At 38.7% G+C, this 26,904-nt stretch overlaps 2 protein-coding genes and 1 pseudogene across 3 annotated transcripts in view; 1 reads left to right on the top strand and 2 right to left on the bottom strand.

Moving 5' to 3' along the window:
* The first annotated feature begins 355 nt into the window (after positions 1-355).
* On the top strand, positions 356-1,627 carry GPR151 (G protein-coupled receptor 151). The gene has a single exon (XM_008145507.3). The coding sequence runs from the start codon at positions 356-358 to the stop codon at positions 1,625-1,627; it is 1,272 nt and encodes a 423-aa protein (XP_008143729.2).
* A 2,564-nt stretch (positions 1,628-4,191) lies between these two features.
* TCERG1 (transcription elongation regulator 1) overlaps positions 4,192-26,904 on the bottom strand; it is a 61,012-nt gene continuing 38,299 nt past the window's right edge. For both annotated transcript variants that reach the window (XM_054718015.1, XM_054718016.1), the window contains 8 exons: positions 24,149-24,267; positions 19,385-19,535; positions 15,367-15,531; positions 14,264-14,446; positions 9,401-9,580; positions 8,483-8,566; positions 6,909-7,009; positions 4,192-5,782 (listed from right to left, as the gene is read on the bottom strand). In XM_054718015.1, the coding sequence (XP_054573990.1) occupies positions 5,581-5,782; positions 6,909-7,009; positions 8,483-8,566; positions 9,401-9,580; positions 14,264-14,446; positions 15,367-15,531; positions 19,385-19,535; positions 24,149-24,267 (1,185 nt within the window). In that variant the 3' untranslated portion in view covers positions 4,192-5,580. The remainder of the gene's footprint in view (positions 5,783-6,908; positions 7,010-8,482; positions 8,567-9,400; positions 9,581-14,263; positions 14,447-15,366; positions 15,532-19,384; positions 19,536-24,148; positions 24,268-26,904) is intronic.
* LOC129149502 (40S ribosomal protein S24-like) lies at positions 25,040-25,988 on the bottom strand (annotated as a pseudogene).

Genomic DNA, 26,904 nt, shown 5'->3' with positions numbered 1-26,904 from the left:
GTTGAAAATAATTGCCTTGACTGGCTGTAGTTGACCCCCCAGGAACCCACCGCACTTACATGTATGTTCTCCTCATTTATCATTTATGGGTATCTGGGGTTTTCTCCATGGAGTGACACTTTGATATTAGACTTGCCAATGAGCAGCCACCATGCGCCCTGCTGCCTGCCATTCAGCCCAGGCCACGTACATTCCATGCAGCGGAGCCAACCTTCTCCCACACTCTGCTCTCAGAAGACAAGCCAGGGGAGGGTCCAGGGGTGTCATCTGACAGTGCCGGCGGCGTACTCATTCCCTATGCAGAAGAGCCAAGGCAAAAAGACACAGAGAAGCTAGCTTCTGCAAGGAGGCGCTGATGGGAAAGCTGATGCCTGCGGCCGCCTTTGCAGACTCCAACTCCAGCACCATGAACGTGTCCTCTGCTCACCTCCACTTTGCCGGAGGGTACCTGCCCTCTGACTCCAAGGACTGGAGGACCATCGTCCCGGCTCTCCTGGTGGCCGTCTGCCTGGTGGGCTTCGTGGGGAACCTGTGTGTGCTTGGCATCCTCCTTCACAGAGCTTGCAAGGGAAAGCCATCCCTGATCCACTCCCTGATTCTGAATCTCAGCCTGGCGGATCTCTCTCTCCTGCTGTTTTCTGCGCCTGTCCGAGCTACCGCGTACGCCAGAGGTGTTTGGGATCTGGGCTGGTTTGTCTGCAAATCCTCGGACTGGTTCATCCACACATGCATGGCAGCCAAGAGCCTGACAACCGTCGCAATGGCCAAAGTCTGCTTCATGTACGCAAGGGACCCAGCCAAGCAAGTCAGTATCCACAGCTGCACCATCTGGTCGGTGCTGGCGGCCATCTGGGCCGTGGCTAGCCTGCTACCCCTGCCAGAATGCTTCTTCAGCACCACCAGGCTTCACGCAGGTGTGGAAATGTGCCTCGTGGATGTGCCCGCGGTGGCCGAAGTGTTCATGTCCATCTTCGGTAAGCTCTACCCTCTCCTGGTATTTTGCCTGCCGTTATTCTTTGCCAGCTTTTATTTCTGGAGAGCTTATGGCCAATGCCAGAGACGAGGAACTAAGACCCGACATCTTAGGAACCAGATGCGCTCCAAGCGGCTGACGGTGATGCTGCTCAGCATGGCCATCACCTCAGCTGTCCTGTGGCTCCCTGAATGGGTAGCCTGGCTGTGGATGTGGCACCTGAAGGCGGGCAGCCCGGCCCCACCACAGGGGTTTATAGCCCTGTCTCAAGTCCTGATGTTTTCCATCTCATCAGCAAATCCTCTCATTTTTCTAGTGATGTCAGGGGAGTTCAAGGAAAGCTTGAAAGGCTTATGGAAATGGATGATAACCAAAAAGCACGCAGCTGCCGCAGAGTCTCAGGAACCGCCAGCTGGGGACTCGGAGGCCCTTCCTGACAATATTCCCTCTCCAGAGTCCCCAATATCCATACCAGAGAAAGAGAAAACTGGCTCTCCTGCCTCCAGAAGAGAGAGAAGCCAGAAGGCAGAGATGCCCATCCTCCCCGATGTAGAGCAGTTCTGGCATGAGAGGGACACAAACCCTTGTGAACAAGACAATGACCCTATCCCCTGGGAGCATGAAGATCAAGAGACGGGAGACAGTGAGAAATGATTAAGTCTCAAAGCAAAACTAGTTGGCGATTATTGTATTTACTTGTACTGCTGCTGACCCGTATGGCTGACTTTACCACATAAAACATAAAATTATTACATTTAGGAATTACAAAAATTGCTTTACAGTATGCATTTTCAAAATGTGCAATTGGGTAAGTAGGACGCCACATTAGCAGCAGTAATTGTTTCAGGACTAATGCCTGGCTGCCCAAAGGACTGTGTTGTGTGTGTTTCTACCACAGGGACTAGAAGCCCAGCTCTGTGGTCCTGGTTCACAGGGGCTGTGTCACTGGGTTCTCTCAGGGACCAGCCCTGTGCCGGCTGGAGTGCAGCTGGTCTAACCATGAAGCCTTTCCTTTAGTTTCCTCCTGAGCCTGCTGGCCCTCACTTCCCCTGTCGCATAACCAAAGCTCAAAATCCACATCCACGTAATGCGATTTTTCCTTTAACATGTTAATGTATTTCAATGAGTTTCCTTCATTTGCTTAAAATAAGTACATTTACTTGATGAAAACGACTGAAGTTGCAGAATAAGGAACATCACTTATTCTGATTCTGGGCTCATTTCAAATCATAGCCAAGTTTAAGTAAATTCAAACTTCACCTTACACTAAAACCTGCTTTTGTTGATCTTTGTAATGCCACCTCAGTGAGTCTTCAGTTTCTAAGTCTAAGGATTTTAGCAGTTTAGTTATGACATTCTATATTCTGATATGGAGAAAGAACTTTAAAAAACTACTCTTCTCTTCCCAATTATCGATTCTTGCCAAATACACAGGAGACAGTTACTCTTCTGCAAGTTGAAATCAATCTGTTCCTCCCAATTTCTCCTTTCTCTCAAGATAAAACTATATAAGCTATGTCTAGTGATATAGTTATCAATTACTGAAGGCAGTAATCAAATATTATAAAAGGAGGATAGAGACAAACTTTCTTGTTAAATGGCATTAAATGTACCCATAACATTGAACTTGAACCCTGCTCAACATTTAAAATGCCTCAGAGTGCTGGGCCAGGAGGGCATATACCGGGGTTGCAGGCTTGATCCCCAGAAGAGGGCGTGCTGGAGGCAGATCAATGATTCTCTCTCATCACTGATGTTTCTCTTTCTCCCTCTCCCTTCTCTGAAATCAATAAAAATATATTTTTAAATGCCTGTTTTTAAGTTATAAAGATGGTCAACAGTATCAAGAGAAAAAAAACACACACACAAGGGCAATGAAGAAAAGCAGTAAAATTAAACTTTGCGTTCCCAAACATCAGTATAACTTGACTGTTCATTTCACAGCAAGTTAAAGCACACCCCAAAAGACATGATTACGATGCATATCTTCCTCTAGGAAAATATAGACATTTATCCATGGTTGTTGCTTACTCTGTAATGGACTCGGGGGTATTCTCACTGAAGGATCCCCGCAGGGGGGAAAGCTGTCTTTAGGACAATCAATGAAGAATTTGAAATACAAAAAAATATGCTGTGGATGGAATTTTTATTTTTTGAAAAATGTTCTGTCTGGATTATTTTTTGTTTTTTTGTTTGTACAAATGGTCATGGTTTATTTTAACACAGAAGATAGGGCTGTTTTTTTTTTTTTTACTTGCTTCATTACAAATTTTATTCTAAGGCTCACATGATCAAATTACAATTTAACCTAAGTATCCAAAATATTGTTTTTGTGATAAGATAGTTATACACAGGGATTACCTTTAAGATTGTCTGTGATGAATTATTTGAAGATTTTTATGTACATTATATATAATAAATGTAGGATGTAAGATTCCAGTGTTGAATATTTTAACATACAAAAATAAAAGGCATTGTTTCACTTCAGATAGTTTGGAGAATTAAAGTCTTTGTCTTGAATGCTCCTTTCAAAAATCATTATTTGGCACAATGGGTTTTAGGGGGAGGTCAGACCTTAACACGGTTCTCCGGGTAAATTGAATCATTAATTTTTAAAGAATTTGCTGATAAGCAGCAAATCCAGTTGCAGATATTGAAACTGTAATTACAACAACCCTTTCATTAAGTACCAAACACACAGAGTCCTGACTTGATTCCTTAAAGAAATCTGCATAGTAGAGTCTGATTTGCTACTTGGATGAACACTTAATCCCAAATACTTTACCACAAAAGTAGGAAATGAAAAATATCACCAGACCATTTTCTTCACACTCCCTATTGTGAGAAACAGAAAAATGCTCTGTGGAATTGGAAATGACAAAACACTGCACAGGACACCTTTGCAGGACAGTCATATTTCTATCCTAGTTGTGTTCCTTTTGTCAAACACTTCCGTTTCACTCCTCACAGAACTTAAAAATCACTCAATAAATTTATAAAAATGAACTTCAAAAAAAGAGAAGGGGGAAAAAGATGAAAAAAGTCCTGTTAATTAGCAATTTTATAGGTTAAGACCTTAGTGAAAGAATCCCAGCCACTACATGCCGAGTTCATGCAAGTTTTGTGGCTACGTACGAAGTAGTCCAGATGTGAATGTGTCTAAGTGTGTGCTGTGCAGTGCACAGAACATATAAATGCAGACTGTTGGTATGTCCTCTTTTTAGGTTTTGTACAATCACAGTATGTGTAAGATTAACAGACAAAATAATTATCCTATTGACGTATTTTTCTAGACATTTTATTTATGTGGTACACTGACACTAGGAACCTATGAAGGAACGGAACAGAAGGATCTTTTTAAACTGGGTGGTCAAGCTACGCAGAGCAATTGGGAGGCATCCAAGGCGAAGCTCCATGCATGGTACGCTTGACACACTGAAAGGACACTGAAAGCATTAACTATCAAATCCTTTCATATAAAAGGCAAAAACAAGAACACAAAAAGCAGCTTCTTGTTATAAAGCAGTAAGATATTGCTAAGAAACTGAGCACCAAAATGGTTCTTTACAAATCCCATCCCTTTTATACTTTAAATAATTTATTATATTCAAGCCTTTCAAATCTATGTGATATCCCAAGACTTAAAGTCAACCTTTTTTTGTACCAAATTACATTTGCTGCTGCTCTTAAGAGCAGGTTTAAAATTTTTTTTATAAATTATGTAACAATCATATACAATCCACATATAGAAAAAGGGTTGGTTTATTGTAGTTCAAATACATAAACTGAACATTCAACATCTTAAAATTAAACTTTAGAAACAAAAGTTTAACATTCAAACAGGAGTACAGTTTACAGGGAACACCCAAAAAGGTAATCTGTTGTCTAATCCAGAATATTGATAAAGATCACTTAATGGTGAATGTGTTTAACCAGCAGTTCTATTCTGGCCAACATATTAGTTATGACCGTGGCTCCATACCTGAGAAGAAATTCCTAAATAAATCTTCTCTTAGGCTAAACAAAACAAGACTTGGCCTATAATTCAGAGGGGATAATCAAAGCTCTTAAGTGAACAAATAAAACTAAAATGTTCTTTAGAGACAAAGGTAAAAGTATGTCCATTATAATAATCTTAACCTCTGGAAGATAAGAATTCCATTTTCAGTGTTTTCTCTTTTACCCGCTTTGAAAAACAAAATCAAAACAAACCCCAACCTATGTTTTTTGGGAGTCTGTGGTATTTGTATCTTGCAAGTTCAAACCACAAATGCTCTTATGTCTTGCATGTATAACACTGCTAGAAAGAACGTCACCAAAAGTCACGGACTTCCACACCTCATAAAAGGATGATTTTTAGCTTCAAGATTTTAGATTTACTAGAGACAGCCTATATTTGAGTATGTATGTCAGTCATGCCACACAAAGAAAAGCATAAATATTTCCAAAGTGTTCTCTGTTCAGCAACTGTTCACAAATGCTTCTCCTTCTGTTCGTCAGATGGTTTTGCAATAGTTTGACTAATGCACATACATGTAAAAAACCTGAAAATTGGCTCATGCAAGCATTTTGAAGTAATAGATACCCCCGTGGAAGAGTATGCAGGGTTATTTTGTTGATCGTCGGGTGGGCTCCGATGCTGTGGGAGGGGGCGGAGGGCCCCGGCGGTCCAGGTCGTCCACATACGCCACGATCAGTTTCCGCCTCTCCTCTGGCACACAGTCTAGTACTAGATACCGTTTGTCGTTCTGCAAAATTTTTTCTACATCTTTCAGGTGCTGATCAGATTCCTGGATTAGCTTTTTGGATCTGAAATAAGAAAAGAAGTCCAAGAATTACTGACTGCTGTTCACAGGCCTTTCAGATATGAACTGGAAATGTCCATCTAGTTCCTAATTGTGTTTCCACTTTTTAAATTTTTTTTTAAGAAAAATTTCACTGCAGTGGTCACCTTTGTAAGTCGCCTCAGCAAAGACTCCAGGAAGTGAAAGGGCCTCAGAAGCTGAATTACCCTCCCACCCCTACTGGTGGTCCCTCCAGACCAGGGCTGAGGGTGGGTGGGTGAATCTTGCCCGTGCTGTACCTGTTCTGTGGATGAACAGAGGACTTCAGTCTGCGGGGCTGCCAATCCCAGCATCTTTCACAAGCTTTCACTTTCACATCTTTCACTAAATTAACTACAAAAATGTAGAAAGAAGTCTTACTTCACATCTAATTTAAAAGCCCAAGCTGATGCAAAACATTAAGGATCCTGACCAAAAAATCCAATGACAAAGTACCTAAAGACCACACCCTCAGCACTACCTAGCCTCCCGTGCACACACCCTTCATTAAATGCTTCAAATTTTTCTCTTAAAGGAAAAGCTGGAGCATAAACCAACAACGGTTTCCTGCACAGACTACTAACCAATGTCGACTTGTTCTCCTGCTGGGGTGGGGTCGACTGGGCATGCTACAATGAAATCCTGTTTTAAAGCTCCGAGTTTATCATTTAAAATCTTTATTTAAAACTATCCAGCGAACTGCTTTCCTCTGAGGAAAAAATGTTTTTGCTGAGCTTGGATGATTTCAAGCTTCCAAGTGTTCAGCAACACTGAGTAATCTTCAGAGGAGGTGAAGACAACTGACAGTGAAGGATTATTTAAAGTTGGGGCACTTCTAAAAAAGCAGTGAAGTAAAAACAGAAGTCTGTTTAAAAAACTGGATGGGTGGGTAACACAAAATAAGAATTGGCATCTGGGCCCTTTCTTAAAAAAAAAAAAAAATAAGGTAGAGATGGGTTGGCTGTCTCTGGTCTTTGATAAAAGTTGGCTTCTTCTTATCCTTAGAAGTTAATAATGTCAACATGTGTGTGAATGCAAAGTATGCCTTGGCCATTCGAGTAAGAACTAGTAAAGACAGGAACTGCAGACATGAAACATTCCATTGCACACACCTATATGTTATAAATTTGGTCTCTTTCAGAAGCGTCCTGAAGTCGGCTTTGGCAGTGATGTATTTGTCTCTGATGTATTCTTCGAACTCTCTTTGTTTTTTCTGAAAAAAGAAAGTAAGATTAGAAAGGGAAAAAAAAGTACACTAATTCCAAAATTAACGTCATTTATAAAACTGGAAACATGTAAGTCACATCGTAAACCAGAAAATTCTAAAGAAAAAGGCAGTAAGGTACATTTATTTGTGTTCCTGTAACATTCACTAAAATAGAAAACCTGCCATGTACATTTTAAGACAAAAAGAAAGCAAGACTGCAGAACCATATGTTAGTGATAGGTAAAACCTGAGGGCTTGCTATATGCTACACTGTGCTGAGGGTTTATGAGGCTGTTCCTTTTAATCTTCACAAGAACCTCAAGTGGTAGACAGACACTTTTAAGAAATAAAGAAATGTGTATTTCCTATAGACTGTATTTATACCTTCAAGTACAAAAACATTAATGTGGTATACTTTATGAATACACCAACCATAACACTCAGAACTTTAGATATACTGAGCATTTAGCTTTTCTAGTAATTGTTATGATAGGTATAAACTTTTTGGGCTAAAAAAAAGACTTTATCATCAATTCTAAACAATAAGAAAAATTAGAAACTGAGACTGGATCTCTCAGCTATCAGTCTACCACTCTAACCCAGCCCCGTATATTTTGTGATCCAAACATCCCGAACACAACCTAACAGGGTTTGAAAAGGAAGAATATTAGATCTGTAGGTTTCTGGACTCTACTAAAGAAACCAACTAGGAAAGGAGAATGAATGGTGGGAAGAAAATACAAATAAAAGTCCAAGGTATAAAATGGACTGCAGTAAGCCACACTTTTCATTCTTTTTTTTTATGTTTATTTAGTGGAACTCCAAGGTGGTTTTTATTGATTTTTTTTTTTTTTTTTTTTTGAGAGAAGAGAAGAAGGGAGAGGGAAAGAGAAATAGAAATATCGATGAGAGAAAAACATCACCGATAGGCTGCCTCCTGCATGCCTATAGGGGATTGAGCCCACAATCTGTGCATGTGCCCTGATCAGGAATCGAACCGGTGGCCTCTTGGTTCCTGGGTAGATGCTCAACCGCTGAGCTACATCAGCTGGGCTTATTGATTTTTTTTAAAAAACAAACAAACACTTTTCTTGACATTGTTCACTATTTCAGACCCCAACTGAGTTTGTTCCTAAACAGGAGTTAGAGAGTACCAGAGTAAGGTTCAGCTTACAAACTTCCCACATCCGCCAATTCCTCCATCCGAGTTTCAGAAGCACGTAAGAACTAGAGATCACGCTGTAATGGACTGAAGGATTCCCTCAGGGGGGAATAAAAAAAAAAAAAAAAAATAAGAACACCCAAAACTCTATGGCTTTGTTAAATCTCTAAATCCCAAAATATAGCTTTCACTCCAAGGATTTTTTTTTTTTAAGTTTCCATTGTGCTGTCTTGTTAATATATTCATGCAAGAAAAAAATATGAACTTAAAATTCAAATTTCTCATACACTTAAAAAGCTCAGACAAAATCCTCTTACCCTGTCACTGGAGGAGAACTTAATGCACCGAGGGTCTTCCTTGATGATTTTTTTTACTTCTTTCCATGTGGATGTTAAGGTAATCTTTAAAAAGACAAGGGAATAAAAACATAAATACGGCTCGCTTTTACTGAGGGGTCAGATTGCAGCATGTATGGCACATAGCACTACTCACTGCCTTGCGAGCTCCCAAGCATAACTGCACTAGTCAGGGACAGGGAAGCAGCTTTCATGCCACAAGAGTTATTTTCATGGACACATTTCCCAAGTGGCCTAAGACAATCACCTGCAAACCCTCTATCTCCAGGCGCAATACCCTAATCAGTGGTCGGCAAACCGAGGATCGCGAGCCACATGTGGCTCTTTGGCCCCTTGAGTGTTCTAACGCCACTTCTTCAAAATAGACTCGCCCAGGCCAAAAACCGACTTCTGCGCATGGGCCACAAAGTTTCATTCGCACTGTTCGTGCGTACCCGCACATGGTATTTTGTGGAAGAGCCACACTCAAGGGGCCAAAGAGCCGCATGTGGCTCACGAGCCGCAGTTTGCCGACCACTGCCCTAACTTCTGAAGAAACCATTACCTAGAGAGCAGGCCAACAGGAGCAAAACCTGGACAGAAGAGTGTAAACACTGCCAAACAAGGGGGCTATGGTGCCAAATTGAAAATGGGGCAAAAGAAGGAATTTATCAAATCAATTATCAGGAGGGACCAATGATCACACACAGCTAAGGACATTCTGAACAGCCACAGGAGCAGATATGAACTTGAAAACTGCATTAAAAAAAAAAAGAAAACTGCACAGAAGTGTCATAACCCATGAATTCCAGTAATGGATCTAAAGACCATGACACTAAAAATCATACTTTGGGATTAACAAAGATCCATGCAGATTAGAATAGGAAAATTAACTCTTACTGCAGACGTTTCATCCAGAAGTTGCCTAAAGTGCTCCCTCTTCTTTTTGGTAAGTGCTTCAATGTGTTCATTAAAAAGCTTCTCTTTCTCCTCTCTCTCCAACAAGGACCCAGACTCCCAGCGGTGATCTTTCCGGAGGGTCCTCCGAGTGTCTGACCAGGACACATCTGAAGAACGAACCTGAAACAGAGATCTGTATCTGATACCAGACCCACCTGTTCACACTTCAACAAGAAAGGCTCCGTTGTTTAGGAATCATACATTTAAAAAATAGAAGCTGATGGTGACATCACCTTAGTGAATAAGTCGCTGAAAATCTGCTTCTTTGGGCCAGAAAACTTACCTCTCAGACCTCACTTAAGCTGTCAAATGTTGGTTTAGAGGTGGAGAAGGAAGAAGAGAAGATATCTCCCACCAACCACGGTCTGTAATCACTTTAATAGTACTTAGGTATTCTATTTAACATCTTACCAACTTCTAGTAGAAGAGATGGATGAATAAAATAGGAAATACATTGTTTTATTGTAGCACCTAGCAGCTCAAGGAAAAAAACAACAACAAAAAACACTCAACAAATCTTGAGCTAAAATTTGGACTTATCAACTGTATAATGGAAGTGACACTTCCAAGAATAAGCAAGAATTAACTTGGTTAAGAAGACTTGAAAACGGACCACCAGACAGGGCTAGCTGGTTCACCAACCAGCAGAAAGGTATGTTTCAATGCTGGTAATGGCATTAGCAGTTAAGTCACACTGCTGCCAATGATAAGAAATTTGGAGGCTGAAAAGACAGAAAGGTAAGAAAAAAAAAAAATACAAAAAACACTTATTTAACCAACATTTATCAAGCATCTAAATACGTGTCAGGTAAACACTATGCTTGGCACTGGGAATACAAAATAAATAAGATGCTATCCCTTTCTTTAACGGGATCACTCTTTTTAGGGAAGACAGGCATGGAAGCCAACAACTGCAGTAACATGTAGGGAGCGATGCAGAAGTCTACGCTGAGCACAGTAATAAAAGCAACAGTAAGATCAGATGTGCCCAGAGGGGCTGGATCAGCCTCAGACAGGTATTTTTGAGTGTGCTCTTGAAGAATGAGGAGGTTTGCCACCATGGTGGGAAGTTTAAAAGCACTCTAGGTGGAAGGACTGGAATGAGCAATGGCAGGATTTGTTAAATATAAGTATGGTTCATTACAGGTTAAGTTCAGCAAGGCTAGAGCCTAATTAGGGGAAAGAGAGGAAACCAAAGCAGGTAAGGTAATATGGGGGGAGAGGAGAGGCAGTCAAGGAATGAACAGTCTTTTATATTATGCTAAGGAGACTGAATCTGAGGAAGACCTTGACCTTCTGCAAGCACAGGGAAGAGTCAAAAATCAGATCTGCCTTTTACAAAGATTTCTGTTGTTGCCATCAAGATGAATTGGGGGGAAACAGAAGCAGGGAGAGAAATGAGGAAATGACTCCCTACTGTCAAAAGAGACAAAGGAAACTAAAAACTGATCAGCAGAAGCAAGGGAAGAAATCTGAAGACTCGACAGGAGTGATCTGAAGAGCCCCACTGACAGAAACTGTCACTTCCATTAAACAGCCCCACTGAAGAGCCCCACTGACAGAAAGATGGTGACAAAGGGGAAAAAAACAATAGAACAGCAGTGTGGTCTGGGGTATTCTCTGTAGGGACCTCATACTCTACTTATTTCAACAACCCTGGGTAATGCAGAAGTATTTTCAAGAAAGTTCCAGGGTATCTCCTGGAGTCAGCACCCCCCAAGTCCTACTTCTCATACCATCTATAGAGACAATAACTGGTCATCACAATGATGACGCCAAATCATCAACAAAAAGGGTAAATTAGCCTGGTGATGTGGTCTCAATGGTTGAATCGGGAGGTCACGGTTTCATTCCCAGTCAGGGCACATGCCTAGGTTTCGAGCTCGATCCCCAGTGTGAGGCGTATAGGGGCAGCTGATCAATGATTCTCTCATCGCTGATGTTTCTCCCTCTCTCCCCCACTCCCTTCCTCTCTGAAATAAATAAAAACATATTGAAAAAATAATAAAAATAAAGGGAGGGAGAAACCAAGATGGCGGCATAGGTAAACACCTAAACTGCTGCCTCGCACAACTATTTCAAAACTACAACTAAAAGACAAAATGGACATCATCCAGAACCACAGGAAGGCTGGCTGAGTGGAAATTCTAAAACTAGAAGGAAAGAGAAAAGCACACTGAGACTCACAGGAGCTGCAGAAGGCAGAGGTACAGAGGTGCGCGCGGAGAGGCCTGGCAACTGAGTACGCAGCTGACTTTCTCAATTGGGAGGGAGACAAAAGCTCCCGACGGCTCTGAACTCCAGTTCCAGGCGAGACTCTGGGGACCCAGACTCATTTGGGGAGAAACTGGACTGTCTGGCAGTGGGTGAAACTCGAGGGCGGCTTTCTCTCAGAGGTGCTTGCAGCGATTACCACGGGAGACTGAGACACTGGGACCTCTTAGGGCAGGGCTGATGGGAAGCCATCACTGTTGGCTCTGCCCTGAGACTCCGCCCCATCCAAGCTGAGTGCAGAGGCTTTTGCAAGTCTTGTCTCATAAGGGTGTCTCCAGCACAGAAGTTCTCCCAGCGTAGACACAGCTGATTCTCACAGCCAACTGGCCTGGAGGTCAATTCCTCCCAGTGATACCAACAACAATCAAGGTGTAACTACAACAAGACTGTGCACACAGCCCACAAAGGGGTGCACCAAGAGTGTCCACCTCAGGTAACTGGAGAGGCTGAGCCACTGGGCCCTATAGGACACCTAGCACACAAAGCCACTCTATCAACTCAGGGAAGCAGCCAAAATGTGGAGACAAAGAAACAGGTCACAAATGAAAGAAATGGAGGAAAGCAAACGACTGGATATAGAGTTCAAAACCACAGTTATAAGGTTTTCCAAGAATTTTCTAGAAAAGGCCGATAAATTTAGTGAGACCCTCAAGGATATAAAAAAGGACCAACTAGAAATTAAGCATACACGGACTGAAATAAAAAATAATATACAGAGATCCAATAGCAGACTAGAGGATCGCAAGAATCAAGTCAAAGATTTGAAATACAAAGAAGCGAAAAACACTCAACCGGAAAAGCAAAATGAATCCAAAAATATGAAGATAGTGTAAGGAGCCTCTGGGACAACTTCAAGTGTACCAACATCTGAATTATGGGGGTGCCAGAAGAAGAGGGAGAGCAAGAGACTGAAAACCTATTTGAAGAAATAATGACAGAAAGCTTCCCCTACCTGGTGAAAGAAATAGATTTACAAGTCCAGGAAGTGCACAGAACCCCAAACAAAAGGAATCCAAAGAGGACCACACCAAGACACATCATAATTAACCCTTTGCACTCGCTTGCTTTTTTCTCAATTCCTTTATTCTACTCAGGATTTAATTTTTTAAATACCCCAGATTTTACAAAGTGTGGCAGTAGAATAAAAAACTGGAGTTTCTTTTCATACAAACTTATTTATTTGGATTTTTTTATATTTCAAATTATTGATACATTCAAAGATTATAAAAAGAGCTGCTACCAATGCTAACTGTGTCGAGTCACACTTGACATCTGAGTGCAAAGGTTAAAGTGCCAAGAGCAAAAGACAAAGAGAATATTAAAAGCAGCAAGAGAAAAACAGTTATCTACAAGGGAGCACCCATACAATTGTTAGCTGATTTCTCAACAGAAACTATGCAGGCCAGACGGGAGTGGCAAGAAATATTCAAAGTGATGAACAGCAAGAACCTAAAACCAAGATTACTCTACCCAGCAAAGCTATCATTCAGAATTGAAGGTCAGATAAAGAGCTTCATAGATAAGAAAAAGCTAAAGGAGTTCATCAACACCAAACCAGTATTATATGAAATGCTGAGAGGTATTCTTTAAGAAGAGGAAGAAGAAAAAGGTAAAGATAAAAATTATGAACAACAAATACATATCTATCAACAAGTGAATCTAAAAATCAAGTGAATAAAAAATCTGATGAACAGAATAAACTGATGAATATAATAGAATCAGGGGCATAGAAAGGGAGTGGACTGACAATTCTCGGGGGGAAATGGGTGTGGGGGGTGCGGGAAGAGACTGGACAAAAATCGTACACCTATGGATGAGGACAGTGGGGGGGTAGGGGGTAAGGGCAGAGGGTGGGGTGGGAACCAGGTGGAGGGGAGCTATTGGGGGGTAAAAAGAACAACAATTGTAATAATCTGAACAATAAAGATTCATTAAAAAAATAAAAAAAATAAAATAAAATAAAATAAAATAAAATAAAATAAAAGGGTAAATTATGCCCTGGCCAGGGTGGCTCAATTGGTTGGAGCCTTGTCCCAAGCAGTAGAAGGTCCTGGGTTTGATTCTCAGTCAGGGCACGCATTCAAGTTGTGGGTTCCATCCCTAGTCTGGGTATGTACAGGAGGCAACCGATCAATGTCTATCTCTTTTTCTCTCTTTCTCCCTCCTTCTCTAAAATTAAAAAAAAAATTTTTTTTTAAGAGATAAATTCTGTTCAGCACACTTGTTTCTTACTATGGCCTATAAGTGTGACTTATCAAGACCAATAAAAATAAAGCTTTGACACTAAAAGATTATGAATTTTCATATAAATAAATGATCTCACTTCTGAAAATGTTAAATACTAGTGTTTGCCTGTTCCAACAGGGCTAATATCAAGCACTCAATTTTAAAACAGTTTATAAATAACTTAACAAATTGTATCTGTCACAGTCAATTTAAAGAATATTAAAATGTTCACTAAGAGGTAATGCAATGGATTTCTAATATCCAGTACTTTAGAGCAAAAAATAGTGAAAGAGCAATAAATACCATGTCAGACAGAAGTGCCTTGAAGTTCTGGATAGCTTCTTCCCGTTTGTGCTGCTCTCTCTCTCGATCTATTTCTTTCGTTTGTTCGGACCGAGCCTTCTGAACCTCTCTTTCTCGTTCCCTAAGGCTAGCCTCAATGCGGGCTTGCCTTTCAAGCTCCTTTTCTTTTTCTGAGTCTAAATTCTGTAAAAGTGAAATTACATTATCCTTTTTACCAACTGTATCAAAATGTTCCCACATAATAACTAAGTTTTTCAAATACAAAATTTTAAACCTACCAAGAATACTGTATATCTAAACACTGTACCCCATTTCCAAATCAACTACTAGATTCTTATATTAAGAATATCAACAAGAAAAATGCCAAACCCCCAAACAGCAGCGAACACCATTATAATGCAATTAAGGATTTTATTATTCCACTAGTGGCTCGGTGCACAAAATTCGTGCACATTAAAAGGGGATTAGAGGAAATATTTTAATATTGCTATTTGCCCTTTCTCTATAATAGAAGTGTCAGAGATGAAAGAAAATTAGTAAAATGTATATGAAAATCTTCCTCCTGTCAGAGACTGGGGCGCACCACAGGACCCAGAGTCAAGTCCCCGCCCACCCACGTGCACCTCAAAATCGCACGAGACCCAGACCCGGCTGGCAACCCCTGACTGGGCTAGATCCAGACCTGGCTGGTCCCACCCTTGTCAAGCCCTGCCGAGCGGCGGGGGGAGGAGGGGCGCAGCCTCAGGTCCCCTGGCCCGGCACCGGGGCGGGAGGCATGGCCTGAGGTCTCCTGGCCTGTCGCCGGGACGGGGGGGAGCAGCCTGAGGTACCCCGGCCCAGCACCAGGGCGGGGGGGCGCAACTTGAGGTCCCCCATCAAGCCCCGCCAGGCGGGGGGAGCAGCCTTAGGTCCCCTGGCCCAGTGCTGGGGCGGGGGCAGCAGCCTGAGGTCCCCCAGCAAGCCCTGCCGGGAGGGGGCGTGGCCTGAGGTCCCCTGGCCTGGCTGCTGCATGTGCAGCCATCTTTGTGGTGGGGTGACGGTCAATTTGCATATCCCCACTTTATTATATAGGATGGTTAAAGGACAAGCAGCCCAATGGTTACCTTGGCTATTTTTTCAATATACTGTTTGAAAAGGTCTTCTCTCATTGATGAACTGTCCACTGCTTTGTAACGTGGATCGCTTTCTACTTTGTCTTTTACTTTGCTCCATCGAGACTGACTGTCCAGGTGATGATTAGATAATAATTCAAAGAAATCCGATTTAATCTACATTTCAAAACAAGATGAAGGAAAAAAATGAGAAATTCCTCATATCTAAATTTTACAACTAAAAAAAAAAAGTTCATTTACCTTAAAAATAAGACTAACTTTTTAAATGCACTTACTCAGGATACAATGTTTTAGTAAAAGAGGATATCAGAATTACTCTTTCATGAAATATAAAAATCAACACACATAGAGGCTATTCAAATATAGAGAAAAACTTTTTATGTTGTTTATAATATTTGATCTCAGAACTGCTATATTTCATAAAGAATGTGAATTTGAATTTACTTTTAGCAAAGAATCAGCTTTAAACTATAGTAAAATACTTTAACATAAAGCTGGTAAGAATGCTTTATTTTAGAAAGTAGATGAATAAAATTTTTGTTTGTTAAAACTAATAGGATTTAGAAACAGTTGAGCACAAATAGCAAGTCTTATTTATTACAAACCTGAAACTATCAAATATCTAAAAACAAAAAAATAAGTTCAATTTTCATGTTTTTTAAAAAAGGGCAAGGTATTTTTTAACCTTATATACAAGAAAATTATAGAATTTCTGTTGGTCATAATTAATTAATCATTACTAAAAAAACTGCATTCAGATTTTCTATACTTTTTAGCTATTAAACATGTATGCCTTCACCATTATACAACTCAGAATACGTGTCAACAAAGTAACATACTTAACAACTGAAGTACCAAGTTAGTAACATTATATCAAAGGTATTATAGTATCAAAATATGCAATACTTAGAAACCCTATCTCAAACTGTATATATATATATTTTTTTTTAAATAGGGAAAGAAAGAGATAAATGAGGCATTTATTTTATGATCCTTTGATGATCTGTTTTAAAATTAGGCTCATCTAAATTATTTTGTGCTCCTCCCAGGAAAGATATCAAGATAGCCGAAGGCCTTTCAGCAGAGGATTTTGACCAGGTCAAGAACCTCTCCTCCTCATAGAGATTAAGCATGCTGCCTTCCCTCCTGACCAAGGGAATGATAAATTAGGGATGGAATCAGAATTTTAAATGTGTGGGCACAAAATAAATAATCATTCTTTCTGCCTATTCCAACCCTCTCATTTCCTCCTATAATAGGACTGAAAGGGAGGTTTATGTCCTTTCTGGAAAACACTTGTAAGATTATAAGAAATCGTTTCTACATTAGAGAATTTTTAAAAAGACAACAACTAATCAGCTGTGGATTTCAGTAGTGGCTCTTGCCTTTGTTTGGATCAGAAACCCAGCATTTGCAGTGATAAAGAAACCACTTGATGTAGTGATATAACATAAATTTACTGTTCATCTTGTCTACTTTGTATCTGAGATGATAAACACCAAATTCCTAGATGCAAGTTATAACTAGAAGGCAAAATTTATAAAATTCATGCTAAATAGACATGCAAGCTGTAGCAAACAGGAATCTTTCTAAGCCACAGGAATTTACATGAAGTTAAAATCATTTTCAAATATTAAAAACAAAGCCTATAACGTCAAAATCATCAAAGTTTTTTAAATGTGTGATATATAGCCAAAGTAAACTTTAACTAAAACTTTATTTCCAAATATGAAAGTGCCTTCCCATCTAAGCTGTTTAATAGGGAAAAATAGTCTCTTTAACCTTACGATGTACTGTAATAAAAATATTTAAATTGTTCAGCAGGAAATTTGAAATAGAAGAGAGAGAAAATGCCAATTTCATAAAAAGACTTAATTCCATTATGTATAAATTCAAATGTGTTGTTCCAAAAAGTAAATTATTTGAACCACAATTTTATAAAAATTGGCTACAGTAATAAGTAAATTATAATAAACAAAAATGTGAGGGTAGCTACTGGGGCAGGCAAGCGCACCTAATAAAAATAGTTTGGGGGCATTTTTTAATAAAATTGAAAATTACCAGTGAAGGCTACATGAAAATAATTGTAACCTTTAGCTTGAAAATGCCTACTGAAGGAAAACACAGTATTTCACCAAAAGTCAATGTCCTTCACAGGCTTTTGGCTCAGCAAGTAATTACCTTTAAATTTTTACTATGCAGCTACTGATTCGATTAGAGAATCCAAAGAACAAAGAAAAATTCCAACATATCAGCATGATACTGGTACTGATCTTACTCTTCAATTACACAGTTAAAATGTGATTTAAAAAAACTGTATAGACAATATACTTTATAAGAATCTACAGTGAAAGTCATGAAGAATGTGATAAAACATTAACCAACCACTTCTCAGAATGTGAATTTAATAATACTATATTTAAACTCTTACTTTAAAGATTTCTGCTTTCATGGCCTAGTGAGTAATTGATTATGTATCCTTTAAGCTAGCTGAGAAAGTTTTACTTTATTTTAAAATTTAGTAATGGTACAGAACCAAACCTATAATTTAAAGAATTAAAATTTTACAACCAGAAGAAAATAAAGCTGAATATATTAGGGTTATTTAGAAGTAATGTCTATTTAATTTCTTATTTTAATTAATACATTCTGGGCACAACTGTCATCACTTTATAAGGAAAAAGACTAAAAAAATGTAAAGTACCGGAACTGCGGGAGGCTAAAGTCACCACACAGAGAGATACCAATTCTTTCCTCACTAGAGAATCTCATAATACTTTGCGTATCCGTGATTGACAGCTGTCAGACTGAACTGATTGACAGGTCGAACAGCAAAAAACTGTAAAGTCTAACCACTTGTTATAAAACAGAATACATAAAATAGTTACATAAAAAGTGTTTAGGGAAAAAAATTAGTTACAAATGAAGAGAGAAAAACATTCAGTTTGTATAAAAGCAATCATATAAATCATACAATATCAATCATCTACTTACTTGATTTTCCTTAATCAAGTAAGTTATAACTAAAAGTCAAAAGTAGCAAACAATTCATTAACATGTTTCTAACACAACACATAAAATGTTTAAGTAGAATCCAATTTTGCACATTTTCTCTGCAAAGCATAATCGCTTTACAAAGAAATATTAATACTGAAAGAATTTTGGAAAAATATACTTTTGAAACCAAATAAATCAGGAAATTTCAGATTATTTCTGAAAAAAAGTTCTTTCATCTAATACCATTGCTATTTTCACTGAAAGAGACTTCTTCCCAACAAGAGTGGTATTACCTCTCTAACAACATTTAATAGGATTTGTAGTATTTTAACTTCCTGGAACAAGAAGCAATTCTAAAGGTCAGGAATGATTAGGCTTCAGAGGCTTTCCTCCATGCACAAAGCATACAGGGACACTAAGGGCAGTGGCTGCTTGTTTTGATGGCTCACACACCACTGGTGCCATCTCCCTACCGTCGGCCTCCCCAGTGGTGAGCTCCTCTCCACTCCCGACACTGCTATCAAATGACATTTGAAGTTCATTAATCTTTAATAGCTGACCTTTAATTCTGATAAGCAATAATTTATATGTAAGACATGTTTACTAAAAGATTAGAAAGTCACTAAAATGCTTTTAGAGGGCAAAAAAGATGAAGAAGGCTCTGAAACTTAAATGTTACCACCTATAAAGAATCTTGGAATCTTAGCAGGCACTTAGCTGGCCAGTGAACAGATAAGCCTAACAAACAGTTCTGGGTTTACCGGGCATCTCAGTATTAATAAAATTTAAAGCAACTCTTTGTAGTTTAGTGAAGCTACTAAAATAAGCATTATGGAAAGTGATGGAACATACACATATAAACAATTATCAAAGTCAATTTAAAAGGCTAAACAGTAAATGTGGGTCCTATTACTACTTTTGCTCATGAATGAGACAAGAAACACAGCACCAGCTCAGTGCCTCCCTATTCGCACTCCCATCAATCACAGCACTGGAACGAAAACCGTCTTACCTTCTCACCTCTGGTCTTCGAATCTTCTTTCTCTTTTTTTCTTGCAGCTGCCACAAATTCATTAAACAAGGCTTCTCGATCTTTCATCTTTTCAATTGCTTTGAATCTTGAATCTTTAGCATGCTTGGCTGCAAATTCACTAAAAGTTGCTCTGTAACAAAATGGCAAGTGTGCTAACTTTGACAGAGCTATTTCTGCTTGTAGAAAGGTATAGCTGAAGATACCATTTTTCCAGCAAGAATGTGTGCCAAAGAGACACTGAGTCCCAATATCTGCTTAACCACTGAACAATGAGCTACAGAAAGGAGTACAAAGGGCTAAAGGGTGAAATGTGGTTAGAGATCTGTTTACTATCAGAATGGTGGTAGAAAGATCCACACATCAGAGAGCAAAGAATGTGTGGGCTTCAAGAGACTTAACCTAGTTCCTTCCTAAGAGGAAGCCGAGTCCTGCTTCTAGCCATGATGGAATACCTTTTATTGAATTAGCTCTTCTTCCATAAGCAACTATAAAATAGGACAAAATACACAAGGCAACTGATTTCACACAGTGGACAACAGGTAGAATAAAGCTGAGGTAAGCCCCATTGCCCTCTGCCTTGGGTCAATTTCCAAGGTACTGAGAGCTAGTGTTCAAGCAGAGTACAATGGTCCCAATAAGCTAGAAACAGCAAAGATCAGAGTTTGGGTGCTAAATGCCAGAGAAAGAAGCCACAGAGAGGGTGCCCCAAAAGAACATCACATAGGATTCCCCATGAGTCCCCAGCCAAGGCCAAGCTGTACATAGCAGAAAAAGACCACTCCTGTACCAAGCTGCTACGTGGTTAAGAGCAAAAGAGAGAGGCTAGAGACTGAGAAGTGCTCTCTCTCTCTCTCTCTCTGTCTCCCCCTCCTCCCTCCTTCATCCCTTCCACTCTAAAAAAAAAAAAAAAAATCACAAGGGAGACAAAGTTGGAAGGTTAAGAAAACTATTTTTCAGTTTCTGAGATCCACACTAACAAAGCATAAAATCAAACCTAAAATTTCTGTGATGCGCCAATAATTGAACTGCCTGCTAAAACAAGAATTCATACTCTTCAGAGAAAAATAACACACTCGAGCCTCTACCCGTTATTCATAATTTCCAATATTCAATTAAAAATCACTAAACAGCCCCTGCTGGTTTGGCTCAGTTGATTGGAGCGTCGTCCTGTACACCAAAAGGTTGCGGGTTTGATTCCCAGTTGGGGCGTATACAGTAGGTAACAGATCAATGTTTCTTTTCCCCCTCCTCTGTTCCCACCCCCATTCCTCTTCCCCTCTCTCTAAACTCAATAAACATATCCTCAAGTGAGGATTAAACAAACAAAAAAAATCACTAAACATACATGTTTCTTTGTATGTGATCCATAGAAAAAAAACTTAAAAGCCAATAGAAGCCAAACCCAAGATACCCAGATGTTTTAGACAAACTAATTATACTGAAAGAATTATAAGAGTTGAAAACATGGTCAATGAACAAATAGAGAGTCTGAGCAGAGATATGGAAAATATAAAAAAGAAACTGAGAGGAAAAGTTAACTTGATGGGCTTAACATGAGAGTAGAGATAATAGTCAATAACTAGAAGTTAGAGCAGTAACAATTATCTCATCAGAAGAGGATAGTATAGAAAAAATATTGCAGGGAGGGGAGAACAGTCTCAGAAGCATGTGAGATAATAACACTTTGATATATGTATAATTAGAATCTTAAAAGAGAAAAAAAGTGAATCGGGGCAGAAAAAATACTGACCAAGACTTCCCAAATTTAATGAAAACCAAAAATGGATTGATCCAAAAAGCTAAGCAAACACCAAGCAGGCTAAATACAAAGATGAAGTGAATGAGCGCTAATGAAGGTAGGTATAAAAAATAAGTTTCTCCATGATAAAAAGTATTTTCAAAGCTTTCATGTATTTGGATATATTTTAGTATCTGAAGCTTTTACCTTATATAAGAATTTGCTCTTATAATAAACATTCCCATATTTAGAATGTTTTTAGAGGGGGAAAAATAAAGCAAATTAAACAAAGATTACAGACTTTAATTATAAAGAAAAAACTGGCTGGTTAACTTCAGAATCTAAAACATCAACTGAAGATTTACCACTCAGAGCTAACATTTGCTATTTTTAAGCACTGCTAACCAAAGTCAGATTCTGATAATCTTTTATATGGAACTGACATTACTATAATGTCATTAATTCAACATTTTTAACAAAAGGATATATTATAAACCTGGTTTGAACGATGGATATATAACCATAATGAAATTCTAAGGTAAAATAAAAATGTATCCCAGAAAAGGCATAGTATTTTTCTCTTCATGATAAATCAAGCATCTTGCTTTATAATTTTAGAAAAAGCAATGCTATGATTAAAGAATAAACCTTTTTAAATATGTAAAATTAACATGTAAAAATGAAAACTCAGTTATTTTACACTTATTTATATTGCTTGTAAGTAAAATAATTAATATGTTTTACCAGAACAGACTACAATGAAGTTTTAACATTAAGTTCCCATGGAAATGTTTTTATTTGACTCATCTCTTAACTCTAAAAAGCACTACTTTCTAACAGACAATTGAAGAGGCAGAAAAACTGCTGTTCATTTGGATGAAGGAAAAGCAGTTAGCCAGTGACAGCCATTTCAGAGGCAGTGATATATGAGTAAGAGTTTTTGGTTTTTTTGTGGAGTTTTTTGAGGAGGAGAGGGGTGGAGTGGTTGGTGGTAAGGGATTGGGAAAATTACAATGATCAAGAGTTGACCTGAAATCTCTATTTATAAAGAAAAGAGACATAGAAGAGATAGGCACTAAAGTTAAGTAATTCTCCCGTCATTCTTTCCCTTGGAACAAACTCCAGTGCTTTATATCTACAGACTCTACTAAAGAATTCTGTGGCACTAGTCTTTTTTCCAAATCAAAGAGCAATTTAGATCAGTGGACAGTATTCCTCATTTTCTGCTACTTCATCAAAATTGGTCATAATCTTTATGCTAGCATTAAATGTAATGATATAGCAATACAGTACAATTAGCCAAGTGCTAAAATTTCTAGTTATGTGCCTGATGGCTTTATTTTCTGAAAGTTAATTCCGATCAATAACAATTCTATCTGCTCCAAAAGAACATCAGGAGGGTACTGAGATAAAGCAAGACTTCATTCGTCAAACCCACAAAAGGAAAACACGTCTGGAGTCTCAATTATTCCCAGGATCCATAAAGGGTTTTAATAAATAGTTATGTTTTGCTGAATCATTTGAAAATAAGCTATAGATACTACGGGACTCCATCTATAAATATTTCAGCATGCATCTCTTGAGTAAATCCTTTTGCTCCCTAACCACAATACTCAAGAAAATTACTAATTCTCTAATTATCCTGTATTAACAGTCCAAATTTCCTCAAATGCCTCCAAAAATGTTCTTTACAACCCAGTCTCAACTACTGTGAGCCACGAACTCACTCTTTGGATTAAGAAAAAGCCGGATTCCCACTGGAGTCTGAAGCTCTAGCACCCCTGAAGAGTGCCGCAGCTTCACAGCCACAACTCCTCTACTGGCTTTACTTTCCGTCGTCTGTGTTAACGCCACAGGACTGTTCTCTTCACATTTCAAATATAAATTGTAATCCCAAGTGTACTTTCAAACAACACACTCCACTGACAAAAATAACTGTTTAAGCAAGATGAACTTTTATAGAAAGTGCCACTTACATATAAGCACAACCAACAGACTCAAGACACTGGGGACAGGGGACGAGGGCAAGTACCGGGAGGTAGGGGTGGCCGGGGGGAGGTCAGTGAGGGGAAAAATAAATGAATAAATAAATAAATTAATTAATTAATTAAAATAAAATTAGAAGTAGGGGGGGAAAAGTGCCACTAAACTGAGACTCCCTGAATCTGCCCTGGAGTTTTAGAAATGCTCCATGTTCTGAGGTGTTCACACCACCTACCACCACATCTAAGGCATAAATAAGAAAGTAATTGTCCCTGCCTGGACTCTTTGGTGTAACACTGGAATCTAGTTGAAATCCCACATTCACTTGGGCAAGTTACCTAACTTGCTATGTCTTACTTTCCTTATCTGTAAAATAAGTATGAGAGGGGTACCTAAATCATATTGGTTGTTTTAAAGATTGAATGAGATAATATGTGTGTGTTGTGTATACTTACATACACACACACAAGCACTTTATACATATACACACACACAAGTATCTTTAAGCACATAAAAAATAACCAATACTTGATGCTATTATAATGCTAGGGACATAAGTTTAAAATGTCTCATTTTCTTCAGCCCATTACATATATTCAATACATATTAACAATTAGTTGAAAACATAGGAAAAAACCATAACCTAGATACTTAGAAAACTGAAAGGTCCCTTCACCACTTCAATCAAAATAATGTCCCTGTTCTGCAATTTATTGTATGTAAAACTAAGAAGACAGGGACATCTTTTCTATGATTTACCAGTTTTTATAGAAGAAAACTTGCTCCCACAGGAAAACATATAAAACGAAAGTGCCCTTCTGAAAACCAATGCCTCTCAGAGCGCTCCAGGGATTCCTCAAGGAAATACATTAGGAATGAACATTAGAAAGACAGAAACCAATGATCAAATAAGCTTTCCATATCCAAATCTCCAAAAGACCATTTATATATTATAATTTTTTAGCTGATCTTAAGAGAAAACACACACATATTTTGATAGTTGACAGTAATGAACCACATACCTTGGATTAAATTTTGCTTCTTCCATCATTTTTTTGAAATCTTCCTTGGCTTGCATTATTTTGTTTTTCTTTTCCCTGCGTTCTTCCTCTGCCCTGGTCTTTACATACTGATCAAAAACCTATCACAAAAATAAACCAATTTGACAAGTTAGTCTTTCATATAGGTAATTTAACTACCAAACTATGGAATCTATTTAAAAAAACCAACACACTAAGTCCCTATCTAGGTCCAATCTATAATAAGAAAATATAGGTGACTCAAGTATATGCAGATTATCTCTAGCAAATCTCATTTTAAAGCTTCAGCTGACATGACAGTATTACAGAAGTATACAGCCCTCTGCGTTGGCTTTCAGAATAAAGTTAAAAGCGTCTTTAATCTTAATTTTCCCTGATTACAAATTGAATACATGTTTATTAAAAAATTTCAAGCAATTCAGAAATGTTTAAGAGAAATAACAATCCTCCCAAATCCCTTCTAGGTAAAACATTAACAGTATGGAATCCATAGTTTAATTTTATTTCTGTGCTTCTCTTTAAAATTTTCACCAAAATAACCATGCCTTACATCTATTGTATAATATTTTTCCCCACTTAATTATGTATAGTCAAGTATAAACTGAATATACACATCTATTTCCTGCCTTTGACAAATACTAATGACAGTAGAGGAATTCCTTTTTTAAAATCACAAGAACAGGAAAACGATAAAAACTCTGGAAGATGAAAAGATGGACAAGTGGTAAAGGATTTGGCAGACAGAAGAAAGTGGACCCTAAACCAGCAGACAAGAAAACAAAGGAATTAATGAAAAACAATCTCTTAAAGACCAAGAATTTACCAACTTTGATTAAAATCACTAATCAAAAGAAAAACAGGAAATATTTTTTTAAGTTCTTAGTTTATTAATCCTCTTATGAAAAAAGTACACAATCACCACAGATAAAGCCACTGAAGAATCTTTGCTCCTTCTTGTCCCATCTCCACCTCACTTTTTGCAGCACCAACATTGGCCTTTGCTGTCCCGCTGACTTCCTTCATTCTGTTCTTGCATTACTTTCTGTTTTCCTGAGATCTTCTTCTCATACAGTTCATGTCTTACAAGTCTATGTTTTGGTTCATTTTTCTTTGCATAATTCAAAGAATCATAAATGATGACAAAGCCAGTTGTCTTGCCACCACCAAAATGGGTTCTAAATCTATATACATAGATGACATCTGGTGTGGTCTTACACATTGTGGCTAGTTTCTCCTGAATTTCTGTCTTGGGTACCGTTGTCTTCCCCAGGTGAAGGATGGCAATGGCCATTTGTTTCTGCTGAAGTAGTCTGTCATGCATGAACTTCTTGGTTCGGATACTTACTCTATCATTCATGATGAGGCCGGTCTTCAAGCAGCCAGGGAGGAAAAAGGAACTTTTTTTTTTTTTTTTTTTTAAAGAGAATCCTCGACAGCTCAGGAATTAGTGGTACCAGACACACATGGAAGTGAGTGGGGGTACCGCCACAATAAGGCTATTTAGAAGGTGGTACAATCACTAGGTTCCCCCCACCTCACCAAGTTTACGTTATCTGGGGGCACTGCCACTACTGAACTTCAGTAAAAGGCAAGTGCTTATTACCCAAGGCAAGTGCTTACTCCTAGGGCAGTGGTCGGCAAACTCATTAGTCAACAGAGCAAAATATCAACAGTACGACGACGAAATTTCTTTTGAGAGCCAAATTTTTTAAACTTAAACTTCTTCTAACGCCACTTCTTCAAAATAGACTCGCCTAGGCCGTGGTATTTTGTAGAAGAGCCACACTCAAGGGGCCAAAGAGCCGCATGTGGCTCACAAGCCGCAGTTTGTCAACCACGGTCCTAGGGCAATATAATCAAAAGAAATCAATCTCACTCTCTCTCTCTCTCTCTCCCCCCTGCCCTTCTCCCTCCCTCCCACTCTACCTAAAATCAATGGAAAAATATCCTCAGGGTGAGGATTAACTAAAAAAAAAATCCAGTCAAAAGAAGGAAGCATTTCCCTGAGCTCTGTGAGTTGTCATGGCAAATTAATAAACCTGAATAGAGGGTCATGGGAACCCTTGAAATGCAGCCAAGATAAAGAGACCTACTACTTGTGACTGGTGTCTTGTAGGACTGAGACCTTAATCTGTGAGATCTGATGCTAACTCCTCGTAGACAGTGTCAGAATTCAATTTAATTGCAGGACACCACGCTGGTGCTGGAGAACTGGTTGGTTCAGGGAAAAAATGTACACATTTGATGTCCAAGTATTCAGTGTATAGGGGAATAGTTTTTCCTTTTAAATAGGTCTCCATTATTTGATTCTTACATCAATATAATACAATTTATAATTTGATACTGATTCAGTAAACAGTGGCCTAGCTGGACAGTTGACAATCATGAGTAATTATACTGGTAATGTATTACCATACTATAACACTGTCACTCATACAACTCGAACAATATGTACTTTATGAAAATACTTTTATTTTAAATTTTGAAATGTTAGCATAACTTCTCCCTAAACCAGAGCTTAACATCCTGTACAGAAATGGTCTGGTTATTTTCTAAAAATGTCACACATTTTAATCTGTCAAAACAAAACTGTGCCTGATCAGGTGGGGGGAAATGGATACAAAGACACTTTGCTTGGGGTGGATGCGCGCACAATGCAGTGTGCAGATGATGTTTTGCTGAGTTGTACACTTGAAACCTGTATGGTTTTTTGAACTAATGTCACCCCAGTAAATTCA

The sequence above is a fragment of the Eptesicus fuscus genome, chromosome 6, assembly GCF_027574615.1.
Source record: "Eptesicus fuscus isolate TK198812 chromosome 6, DD_ASM_mEF_20220401, whole genome shotgun sequence".
NCBI lineage: Eukaryota > Metazoa > Chordata > Mammalia > Chiroptera > Vespertilionidae > Eptesicus > Eptesicus fuscus.
The sequence above is the reverse complement of the archived record's forward strand: the minus strand, read 5'-3'. Positions and strand labels throughout refer to the sequence as shown.